General features: G+C 32.7%; 1 protein-coding gene across 1 annotated transcript; it reads left to right on the forward strand.

Moving 5' to 3' along the window:
• Positions 1 to 10510: 10510 nt before the first annotated feature.
• LOC149374729 (uncharacterized) lies at positions 10511 to 12543 on the forward strand (the record flags this gene model as incomplete). The annotated part of the gene is made up of 2 exons (XM_089592282.1): positions 10511 to 10549; positions 10660 to 12543. Coding segments are annotated over exons 1-2 (1923 nt in total), but the record flags the coding sequence as incomplete, so codon positions are not given.
• Between the last annotated feature and the right edge of the window lie 700 nt (positions 12544 to 13243).

The following is a 13243-nucleotide window of genomic DNA, read 5'->3' on the forward strand; positions in this document are numbered from 1 at the left end:
CCTCACGACACTGGCTAATCGCCTCTTTTGTTAATTAACTTATTATTTAATAAAGTGACCAGTAAGTGCCCTGGGTTATTGGGTGATGGACACTTGTAGTTTAAATCCAAGTTTTATTATTTAATAGAGTGGCCAGTAATCACCCAGGGTCATTGGATGATAGGCACTTGTGTTAATAATTGATATTATATTTTTCAATAAAGTGACCAGTAAGCACCCTTAGTCGTTGGGTAATATATGCTTGTATTATTGCTTAACATTTTATAGGGGGGGCTAGTAAGTGCCTCACGACACTGGCTAATCGCCTCTTTTGTTAATTAACTTATTATTTAATAAAGTGACCAGTAAGTGCCCTGGGTTATTGGGTGATGGACACTTGTAGTTTAAATCCAAGTTTTATTATTTAATAGAGTGGCCAGTAATCACCCAGGGTCATTGGATGATAGGCACTTGTGTTAATAATTGATATTTTGTTATTGAACAAAGCGTCCAGTGTAAGCGCCCCAAGTTATTGAGTTCCCTGTTGTTGCGGTCCAATAAAAACCAATAAAATTTTACAATGGGATTTTTCTATTAGTTTCTTATCGGTATTTGCACCCGTAAATCCAAATAAAATCCGAAATGGTTAAAAATAGATTTTCTATATCATTTATTATAAGTAGGACATAATTGAACAAAAATAAATTGACAAATTTATGTCATACCATCCGGATAGTAACATCAAAACGGGGGGATTAGAGTATTTTATATGTAAATTAAAAGAAAAGTTAGTTATTAATTTTTATAAGAATTTTGTAAAAAATACTTTTGTCCCCCCGTTTTGGTGTTACCATCCGAATGGTATGACATAAATTTGTCAATTAATTTTTGTTTAATCATGTCCTAGTTATAATAAATGATATAGAAAATCTATTTTTGACCATTTCGGATTTTATTTGGATTTACGGGTGCAAATACCGATAACAAACCAATAGAAAAATCGTATGGTAAAATCAATGAATTTTTTATTGGTTTTTATTGGACCGCAACAATAGGGTTATAGACGCTTGTGTTATTAATTAATGTCATATCATTTAATAGAACAATCATTGATTACCCTGTTTATTAGATGATAGGCGCTCGTGCTAGGAGCTATTTTATTATTTAATAAAGCGACCAGTAACCAACCTGGGTCATTGGCATTTAATGCGCCCCCTTCTAATAAACCTCACCTGAGAACTCAGGTGAGATCTCATGTGATTTCTCAGGTGAGATCTCAGGTGAGATCTCAGGTCAGATCTCATGCCAAAACATCAGGTGATATCTCAGGTGATATCTCAGGTGAGATTTTATAAATAATGAGTAGAAGTAATTACTAATTTATTATAAGGTTGTCAACAGATGGTCTGTCTTTTAATTAATTAATTTGCCCATCGGAAATGTATTACTTAATCAAAGAATTTAAGTTTCATAGCCAGTAGTCAATTTTGATCTTATCAAAATAGAAGGTATCAAAGTAATAATAAATAAAGTAGAAACTTAATATTTCAAAATCTACAGCACGTCAAAAAATTATGAAGATTTTGTTATTGATTATTTGATGTAATTTCTATAGTTATAATAATGTTTTTTGTAAAAAATGTCTGTTAATGGATAGTATCACTAGAAATAAATAAGGACTAAATACTTGACTGAATTTTGTATAATTATTTATTCTCTTACAAGCAATTATCAAATAACAAATATTTCAAGGGTCATTTTTTATAACTTATGATTTTTACCAACGCAGTCTTGCTTTTTGCTTAAACACATTAAATAATGATAAATTTTAATCTTTAAGCCATCCTTGTGCATTAATACATAATTAAGTCAAGATTTCAGTTTTTTTCCACTTTTTAAATAATAATAACTTTGTAAATTCTCAGTTGGTCATGCGTCTTGCTCTGCGACTTTCTTTTTCTTTTTCTGTTTTCTTCAAGTCCCTAATTAAAACACTGATGCTTTCAGTCGATTCCACCATGTACTGGAATTTTTTTTTCCCACTAGTGTTGGCATAGTGAGGGCAATCTCTTAGATAATCGTTGAATAAGGCTGAAAAGACATAATTTGTTTTTATTATAAAATTTAATATTATCTACGTGACATACAGTAAATCATAGTTAGAAAAAAAGTTTCCTGCAATTCCTTTGCAAGCCACCCAGCCAAAAATAATCACGCTATTTATTACATGACGTTATCGAATCGTAACAAATCACGTAAATAATTACGTGATGTGCGAAAATCACACTATTTATCACGTAATAACTAATGTGCCATTGTAGATTTTTAGCCAGGCGTGCTTCCAAATATTGGTATAGCATTTATTCTACGTTAAGTTATTTTTAGGACTATCTACCGACTTTAAAAATAGTAGCACTAAAACTTGAGAGCACTTGTGTGGCAGCGATTCAAGAAAACTAATAATATCGTGACGTAATACAAATTGGCAGTTGAAAAATAACGTTTCTTTATCTTATTTAAATAATATTTCATATAAGGCTTCCATAATATTTAACTACTTACACAAATATAACTCGAGCTTATTAGGACAGCATATTTTGATTGATTCACCATTTATTTCGGCTGCTTTTAATTTATCAGGAGTCAAGCACAATTTGACTAATTTTTTCCTTTTCCAAATTATTTGAGCTAAATCTCTTAGGAATTTCGAATGCTTTTTTGTCTGCAAAATATCCCAAGTCACTTTACCGACTTTAACTTTTAATCCCAGGTAAATCTGCAATCCAATTATTGTATTCAAAAATTTGTTAATGATTTATCAAAAACTCGTTTAATACTCGTACCTCATCATTTCCAATAGTAGAATATCTTGCTTGGATGTGTTGATTTTCTGTGAAAATGTTCAATTTATAATTCAACTGTCTATTAAGTTATTAATTAAGTTACAAAAATTTCACAATAGAAAAATTTACCTCGAGCTACTAAAGCATTTCTTTTTTTATACTCACGGTATAAATTGAATTTATACTTCTGCATTATTGGAAAATCTGGATCAATTTCTGTAATGAAAATTATATAAAAGGACTTATTTTGAATGATGTACTGACGAGCGTACCCGGACCCGGGTATGCAAGCATCTCTTTATTTGGAACGTTCTGAATGAAAAAATCGTGATACGCCAGCAATCCCCTCTTTCAATATTATTTTAAATCCGGTTTTAAGAAGGAAACGATTTAATATTGTGCTTTTATTGTATCGTATCTATTTTAACAACATCTTTTTATCAATTTGAAATTAATTTTTCCTGCACCCAAACCACGCAAGAAAGGAGCTAAAGCAAAATTTACGAGATAAAAGTTACTAGATATTCTTACTCAATAATTAAATTAATTATTTACAAGCTTTCTGACATTTAACTACATTAATTTATGTACCTCCGTAATCCGCAAGTGAGGAGGAAACGAATCGTACAGGCAGAGTTGGATTTCAACTTAGTTTAGCACTTAAAACAAAGGTTTTTTACATTTCTGCACCACGCCCATTTTTGATTTTTTATTTTACAAATACCTCAAATACCGCAAATAAACATTTAAGTGGAGGATACATATGCAAGAAAGGAAGAATCGTTTAAGTCCTGAATTGTTGCAAAAGAATAATATTTGATATTTGTAGGCGCCAGCTTATTCACAAGTCTGCGCTCCAAGCGCTTTAAGCGCTCTCGGCTCAGGTAACTCAAAAAATCTGTATTAGTGCCTAATTAACCTTTTATTTGGTGTAAGTTAATGATCTACATATAAGAGGTTAAAATGATTTATATGTGGCTTTTACGGATTTTTGGGGTTACTTGGTTATGAGCACTTGAAGCGCTCGGAGCAAGAACGCGTGTTCGGACTAGGGGTTTGGAGCACTACGAGCGGTCTGAGTCTCGGAATGGAACAAATCTTATGTGTAATGCAGAAGTTAGAGCAGTTTTATTTGCTTCAAGCCCAATAATGAAAATGTTTAAAAATGTTTTCCTCTTAAAGAAATCTTTTTAAATTTGAAGCATTAGCTTGTACTATGAAAAATAAGTTACCCTTTAAATTTGAGCTCGATCCAACAATTATTAATTGAGTTAGTCTATTAACTTGAATACAATCACTTTCTACTCCGATTTTTGCTTTGACCCTTACGGCACTACTATGTATTGATCGTGCTTAAAATAACTGTACGTATACTGAATTAAGGATAATTTTTCCATTTCATAAAAGAAAAAAAAAACAGTATCATTATAAATAACCTTCATAATTGTTGCCATACCATCAGGAGTTGGTTCATCCTCAGATTCCGATTCGATCTCGTTTCTACGACGCAGTTGATTTTCTTCTAATTCACTATCACTATTGTTATCATTTTGTGATGGGCTTCCAACAATTCTTAGAGCATAATTTTGCAAATGATTATTCAATGGGAGATCGTTTCTCAATCGATTGCGTTGTGGTACATCGTGTTGCTGATTATTGCGCAGGTCATTGGGCAGAGAAGAATCATGTGGACGACCGTTTTCTGCCCGATCAGTATTTAATGGACCATCTTGTGGACGATCTTCTCGCAAACTTCTCAGCACAGGAACGTTTTTGGGAAGATGGTTTTGAGAACTAACTTTCCGTAAGGAAGGAATTGCGGGAGTAGATAAACAAGGAAAAGAGCTTCTGTGAGGATAAGGTTTTCTGCGAGAGATGCTAGGAGAAGGGTTTCTTAGAGCAGATACGCTAGGAGAAGGGTTTCTGGGAGGAGATACATTAGGTGAAGGGTTTCTGGGAGGAGATACATTAGGTGAAGGGTTTATGGGAGGAGATACATTAGGAGAAGGGTTTCTGGGAGGTACGTTTGGAGAAGACTTTTCGGAAGGAGGTACGCTAGGAAAAAAATTTCTAGAAGGAGATACGCTAGGAGAAGAATTGCTGGAAGATGATTTGCTAGGAGAAGAGTTTCTGGGAGAGATGGTAGGAGACGAGTTTGTGGAAAATGTTCTTTCTAAGGACAAATCATTGTTATTTTGTGCAGTTTTTGATTCCAATTTTTTTGTAATAGATATATGTCTTTTTTTTAAGATAGGAGATTGGGTTGCAGGTTTAGATAAATTTTGTGGTTTGTATGCAACGACTGAATTTCTGTCAATAGAAACGAAAGGTTCTCTGCGCAATGACGGTTGTATAGAAACTAATGTTTCATGTGACCTTGACGCATTATTTTCTCTTGTACTGACATCATCATCTAAAGTCAACCTTTTTCTAGATTTCAATGCTAGATGTTGTTGAAATTTCTTTACGGTGTTTCCACTATTTACATTTTGGGCGGTCTTGATAAAGTTACTAATCTGTTTCTAAAAAAATTTACGTAAGTCAGTGTATGTTAGGCTGCAGCATGATGCTAAAACATTGCATTGTTAAAAACTTTGCTTACAATCTCATTGTGAAAATTCACTCAGCAATATACATTTTTATAGAGAAAACTTTATAATAAGAAATGACATTGTCTTAAAAAATGTATGATACGTGTGAATTATTGAAATGCATCATTTAGAAAAAAATATCCGTTCATCTACCACTGTCGGTGAGTGTGTGTGTGTGAGAGAGAGAGAGAGAGCGAGTGCGTGTGTCAATTTTTTTTGCCCTCAATCATTAAAACTGATCGAGGAAATTCTGAAATATGACCAATAGGCTTACAAAATTGTATGACTATTAAAAGTTATCCACCTCCAAATTCATAGTTACTTTTGTAGTAATAATGGCAACTGGAAACCTTATTTAATTAATTGGTACGTCTTATAACGTATGCGGGAAATCGCATTACTATTAAAATGTTTCTTCTTGCGCTTGTTAGATATAAACATATTTAAGAAGTCACCAGTACACAAAAGTGTAGTTAATTAAAAAATCACTTCAAGCAAAATTGGATACTACAATTATTTATTAAATTTCATTGCATAAAAACAGACAGTATCAAAAAAAGTTTCCGGCCAAACGGTTGGAGTTCAATCAGCTTGCCTATTCTGGCTATTAAGTATAACTATATATACTTAATAAACATAGAAAGTGACTATACCTATGTACAGTTATACTTGACAGTCGTGGAAGCAAGCTAATCGCATCCCTGCCCTCTGGCGGTCATTCTTTGGATATTCAGTCATTAGTAATCGAAATCATAGCTTTACTTTACTCATTAACAAATCAATCATAATTTTAAAAGATAAATGAATTAATCACCATCAAATAAAGCGATATACAAAATACTAAGCACATTACTTTTCATTATACTATTTTATGGGCATTCAATATTATTTATACTTACAGACTTTAAGCTGCCATCAGTAATTGTATTTAATTCTCCTGAATCACTTGAGGATATAATTTTTGGAAACTTAAATCTTTTTTTTCTTGCTTCAAGACGACCTTTAGCATCTTCTTCTGAGTCTAAAAAAGTATGAAAGCTCTTATAGTGTACTTAAATACATATGAAAACAAAACAAAAAAATATAAGAGTATACACATATAAAGACAGTTTCCAAACTAAAGCAACATACATTAAATTATTAATACACACACATACACACGCGCACACAAACATATGTTTTATACTACAGTGTAGTAAGGATAGTAAGGACTTGAGGGATGCCGCTTCGCATTCACCCAAGAAAAAGAAGTTAATCACAATCGGGTGTCTATATGTTTTGGTGTACGTAGCCATAGGCACCAGGAATAAACACCTGCATACCTTCTGCTTACGTTATCCAGAAAGATAGAGAATGTTTTTATGAATATAATAATAAACATAGGTCGTATTTATAATGAATATACAAACCTCCAAGAGATAAAATGTACGCTCGACCATAGCACAACTTATTGAGTTTTGGACACAATTTTTTACACACACATCGCGATACGAGATATTTTTGGTTTTCAACAAAATCATCACGATTCGACGGAATAAATCTTCTGTTGTCATTTCTATCGTAGTGAATTTTATCTACTTCACATAGTACATCCTTGTACTTGTCGTTGATAAATCTCACATATGCGAATTTAATGGACATTTTTAATAATGTTCTAAATGCTTTATGCGTCTGAGATTGTTCCTTGTAGAGTAATGGTTATGCAATTAATAATAAGAACTTATTATACTTGTATAATGTTTAACTTTGCACTGGCAACTTATGAAAAGATATAAGCTAATTAGGCTTGTACCTGTCTAATGTCTCGTGTACTAAGTTACGAAGTAATACTGTACAGTATGCTGATCTATTAACTATTTTAAGAATCTATTTTATTTTGATGCTTCGCTTTGCTGCTGATAATCCAGATAAAGCCATTCTACGATGGTTCTGCATGCACTGCGCGCTATTCCTGTGCAATCCGGCAAAAAGGCAGTTTCACGTAAAAGGGTCAGGGCAAGGGGTGGGTGCGGGAGGTACAGGTAGGTGGTAGTAGGACGGTACTAAGCAATTTTTTCTTAATAGGTCTGTTTGGTAAGGCAGAGGTTACATGGTAATAGAGATAGCCTGGACAGTTCGTTTAAGCCCAAGAGAGCAAGAGAGATAGGGTAGCATAATGGACTTACTGTCACGGGTTATAAAACTTAAGAAAAGCGCTGTGGCGTTCCGCAGAGTATTTTCACAGTCATGTATTAAGCATTCGGAAAGAATTGGAATGGAATAACAGCAGGATACACGGTGTAAGAAAGACCGGTGGTCCAAAGGACCACCTCTTCTGTGTTACAATTTTGTAGCAGTACCAAGTTCTCCACCAGAGGGATTTGTGTCGAAAAGGTAGTATACATATGTAGAATGTACGCATATATATGTGATATATATAACCTTTTCAACATACATATACTACCTTTTCGACACGAATCCCTATGTCGGCCAGCAGAGGTAATACTAAATAATTGTCACTTGGTCAGACATTGGGTACGTTTTTTTAGAGATCGGTAGGTCAGTATATTTCTCTAGAATGTATATCTGTATACATAGTAAGTATAGGTATACTTTCTTGAGGAATTGGACCAACCGATCGCTAAAAAAACATACCCTATGTGAAGAGGTGGTCCGAAGGACCACCTGTCTTTCATACACCATGGCAGGATCTCATTTCTCAACAGACTCAGGCTGCGGTCCCATGGAGCGTATTTGTAATAGTTTTATCACGCACTACGAGACTGCACCCTTAGATTTCAATTACAAGTGTGTGTCTATGAGTGCGTATGTATGCATGAAAACCTCCATTCTATTGTGTTTGCCCGTATACCTGTGCTCAATGAAAAATAGTTTATTACAATGCTTTTTTAAACATTGTATACAAATACAATTATTAATCTTTTGTTTACATAAAACATTATAACGTTGGGTCAGTAAATTTGAGATACAAGACATTGTACATGTACAAGGTATTTACAATTTTTAAATTAATTATAGGAGGTTATTCGAAACCAGGTATAGAAATATATAACCATTTATATCAAGGCTCATCGAAAGTTTTATTTCATAACATTGTAGTAAGATGGGAGATAAAATACAATACAAAAAATTTTTGCAAGAAGGCGACATTGCTATTCCTAAGCGAACATCTTACCGTCATGGATTGCAAAGGCAGTATCAACCGGATCAAGTAAGCGATGAAATGGTTAGTTATTAAATTATTTTCACACACTTTTCACTCCTGATATAAATGCGTAATTCGTTCTTTAAATGTAAGCTATTAAATATATTAGAATACATAGTGGTGTTAATAAAACACAACTAAACAAAAAAATTAATTTTAAACATTCAAGGTCGAACAAATATTAATTTGAAATACTTGTGCATATTTGACAAAATAGTAATTACTATCGTAAGTCAGTATTTCCAAAAACTGCAAAGGAATGTATTAACAACTAAACAAGTCAATATACAAATAACTGTCTATAATATAAATACAACGTGTATGTAATTAATTGTGAAAAAGCCAATTTTATTAGGCTTAAAAAAGTCTTCCATTAGTTTTAACTTTTAGTCTTGATCTCTATCTTGCCATAAGGGTCAACGTTAGTAAAAAGGGTATGAAGCACGTAAGTAACAAGATAAAGTAAAGTACAAACTTGCCAAATTCATTACTTGTTTGATACCTCGCTGGGACTGAAATGAGTCCAAAAACTTGTGACTAAATGTTTTTTTGTTGAGAGGCTGTCATTCAGCTGAGGCAGTCATTGTTGTGCTCACAAATGCTTTAAAAAGATAGTACTGTCAGCTAAAAATCGATAATGTCATATGACTTATTACGTAACATAGCCCATGATTTTTAACCAATACGTGATCACTTACGTGTTTTTTACGTGATTTAATAATTTCACGCGAAAAATCACGTAAATTTTTTTGCCCGTGCACATAGATGGACACCTTCAAAATCTCTATAAATATTACATTGCAAGTTTATTGTTGTATACTACTAATTATATACTGTACATTTAACGACCTATGGGTGCCTCAAAGGCGAGAAAAAAAATCTCTTAATTACATGGCCTTTTATTGAAAATAGTGGAAATTATGAGGCTACATAAAATAGACGAGTTATCCTCGAGCACAATTTTGAATCAGCGCCCTCATTGAGCAGCTGTTTTGGAATTGCACTCAAAGATAATTGGATAGGTGAATAAAAAGTTTTTGAGAACTATTACTGTGGACATTACCTTTCCCACCCAAACAGATTGGAATGGCACGAAACTACATAACCTTAAAGTAGCTAAGATAGAAAACTCTCACTCGTTCTCCCATTTATACGATATAATACTAACTGATGGAAGATAGAGTTACTTCTTATAAGAAATTAAAAGAGAAAACAAATATTTGTAGTATAAAGTCTAAAATTATCACTTTAATTCATTTCGATATTTGAAAAAGTATGGTTTGCCAGACAAAAAAATTTTTAAAAAAGTTATCCAAAAAAAGTCAAAGTAACATAAAGTTATACGGGAATTAGCTCTGGTTTACACCTTATTTTCTAACAAGTAGATTATAAAAAATCGACTTGTATAATGTTAAACTATAATTTTTGTAATTCATAAACCACATTTAACTTTATTAATTTTTATTGATTATTTTAAGCAGGACTTAGAGATGGCATCAGTGCTGTATTGAGTCACGTCGTAATTTTTAAGAGGCAGGAAAAAATTGCGTTTATATGTTAATTTTTATTGAATTTTGCTTTATTGACATGAAAAATAATTATTTTACAGAGTACAAATAATTATTACATTTTGCTATTGCTAAAATATTATGCCCCCTTTCGACCCTTCACATAGAACGGCATTATGTGCTCTATCTTCCTTCAAGTAAATAAAAATAGAATCTAAAAATTGTATTGCCATTAAAAGGTTAAAAAACTTTATTTTTAAAATAACAATTAAAAATAAATATTAATTGATTGTACTTCCTCATGAAAAATTATATTAACAGGTAGAATCAGACGACTCTATGTCATATTCCGAGATGAGTATGCACTCGCAAAATGAGCCGGAAATGGATCAACATCATGAAGATGAAGTGATGACTGTAGACGTACGTATTATTTTTACAGTAATAAAAAAGCGTAAAGATGGAAATCGACAAAAATAAAATATTTATTTGCTTATCTTAAATATAATGTATAAATTTATTATGAATTATAGGATATTTTTGAAAGGATGTCTTGCATAAGTAATGTAACTAATTTTCACGAGATGTCAGCTACTTCAGAAGAAAGTGCGTCTAACTTTAATGATTCTGATTATATGAATCCTAAAAGTTTGAGTGATTTTGTGAGCAGCGAATATTTTTCCCAAAATATTTCGACGCCCATTAATAAAAATAGAGGAGAAATTTTTTTAATGATTCTCAAATTCTCTGTTTTAAATTGTTTATCGGCAACAGCAATAACTAATTTGTTCAAGATGGTAAATACTATGTTTAAGGTGCCTATTCTTCCTGATTCTCGACATATAATTGACAAAGTCTTAAATCCAAAAAGTGACGAACAATACCACGCTGTTTGCCCCAAATGTTTCGCATATGTTGGTGAGTTTAATGTTGTTTCATCCACAACAGTTTGCAGCGTATGTTATTCAGAAGTTGATACAAAAAATCCAAGTAGCACAAATTTCTTCGTTCTTATCAACCCAACAGAACAAATTGCAGATTCGCTTCAGTTCAACAGCGAATATTACAATTATGTTGTTAGTGAAAGGACACATAATTCTGGTTATCTAGAAGACATCTACGACGGTAAGCAATACCGCAAGTTTGTAAGCTCCTTACCAGTAGCAGATCGACACAGTTACGTCAGTGCAGTCTTTAATACAGATGGCGCGTCGAAATTTAAGTCATCTAGTTATTCCATATGGCCATTGTTCCTGCAAATAAACGAATTGCCAAGACAAAAAAGAGTGACAAATCTGATAACATGCGGACTTTACTTTGGGAAGAAAAAGCCCGAAATGGCTGTGTTTCTAGACAAATTTGTCGATCTTATCAATAATATAACCGAAAAGGGTATCCCTTGTAATATTTTAGGAGAAAAACGCAACTTAAAGTTGCATGTACTTGCTTGCTGTGTTGATTCCGTAGCTCGAGCTCCAATGCAAGGCATTAAACAGTTTAACGGCCGGTATGGATGTAATTGGTGTCTACATCCTGGTAAATATGCTGAAAGGAGCATGAAATATCCGTTTATACACCCTGTACCAGATAATCGCAGTCATGACACAACTGTTAAACTAATGCTCGAAAGCAACAGAGATCATAACTTTGGTATTAAATATCCGTCGCCTCTGATTAACTTGCAATCATTTAACATTATTCTGGGTTTCGTTCCTGACTACTTGCATTGTTGTCTCGAAGGCGTTTCAACTCAATTCGCATCGTACTTTTTTCAAAATGTGAGTGATGATAATATAAAGTTATTAAATGAAATAATGAATGAAATAACAGTTCCTCAGCAAATAGCTCGTTTATGTAGGCCATTAAGCTATATGAAGGATTGGAAAGCTCGAGAATGGGAGAATTTTACCTTATATTACAGCGTGCCATTATTATCATTAATTTTACCCAGAAACAAGCTAAATCACTGGCAGCTATATGTAGAGTCATTGTATATATTGTTAAAAGATAGCATTCACATTGATGAGTTAAATGCTGCTGACAGAATGTTATGCAAATTCGTTTATGACACTGAAAGTATATACGGGATAAAAGCAATGACGTATAACATTCACCAGCTACTACACATTTGCGAAGCAGTTGTTAATTGGGGACCATTGTGGACAATATCAACATTCTGTTTTGAGTCGGCAAACTTTCATGTATTAAGAGCCATTAAGTCTTCTAAAGGTGTAACTCAACAAATTGTAAGATTCGTTAAACTGAACCATTGTCTTCTAGTGGTTGAAGAATGTATAAATCAAGCGTCTCCTCAAGTAGAAGTATTCTGTGACAAAGTTCTGTTAGGTAGAGTAAATCACTGTAGTAAAATATCAGACATAACGTACTTTGATTGTAATTACAGCACCGAGACAAGAGTATGTGAATCTATAGAAGAAATAAATCAAGACGATTCAATCAAAATATACGCTAAAATGATAAAAAACTCATGTTTGTATGAATCTTGTTGTATTGTAAAAAGCAGGTCTAAAAATTGTTATGCTCAATTAAATGATAAAAGTTTTATTCAAATAATTGGTTTTATAGTAAATACTACAAGCAATCAAGAAAATTCTGCATGTCATATTGTACGAACAAACATTTTTTCATCAATTTCTAAAGCATTACACGTTGTTGAATCTATTGACAATTCAGTTACCATAATTGACACTAAAAGTATCAACAGAATATGTGTTGTAATAAAAAAACTTGATGAAATATTTCTTTGCCCAGTTCCAAACTTGATGCACTACTAAGTTGTGACTAGTTCATTAGCAAAGCAATAATTTGATAAACGAACAATATTGTACGAAGTTTCTACAACTCAATATGTAATTAAAAATCAATAAAACTAAATCTTACCATCATTTATCGCAATAAAAATGCTAGTCAAGGGCAGTATGAAAAAAGTTAAGGTTTTTTTACGTACCGATCACGTTGTTTTGACTCAATTCCTGTATAGCATTATTTTTTTTTAATAGATATCTTTCCGAAAAAAAAAACTTGAAGTCAATTTTTTTTAATTCAAAAAATAAATCAAACCCAATTTTGGGTTGACTGATTGAAAATTCGCGGATA

Source organism: Copidosoma floridanum, unplaced genomic scaffold (assembly GCF_036245765.1).
Source record: "Copidosoma floridanum isolate Cflo_tuat_1 unplaced genomic scaffold, Cflo_Japanese_pri ptg000015l, whole genome shotgun sequence".
Lineage (NCBI taxonomy): Eukaryota > Metazoa > Arthropoda > Insecta > Hymenoptera > Encyrtidae > Copidosoma > Copidosoma floridanum.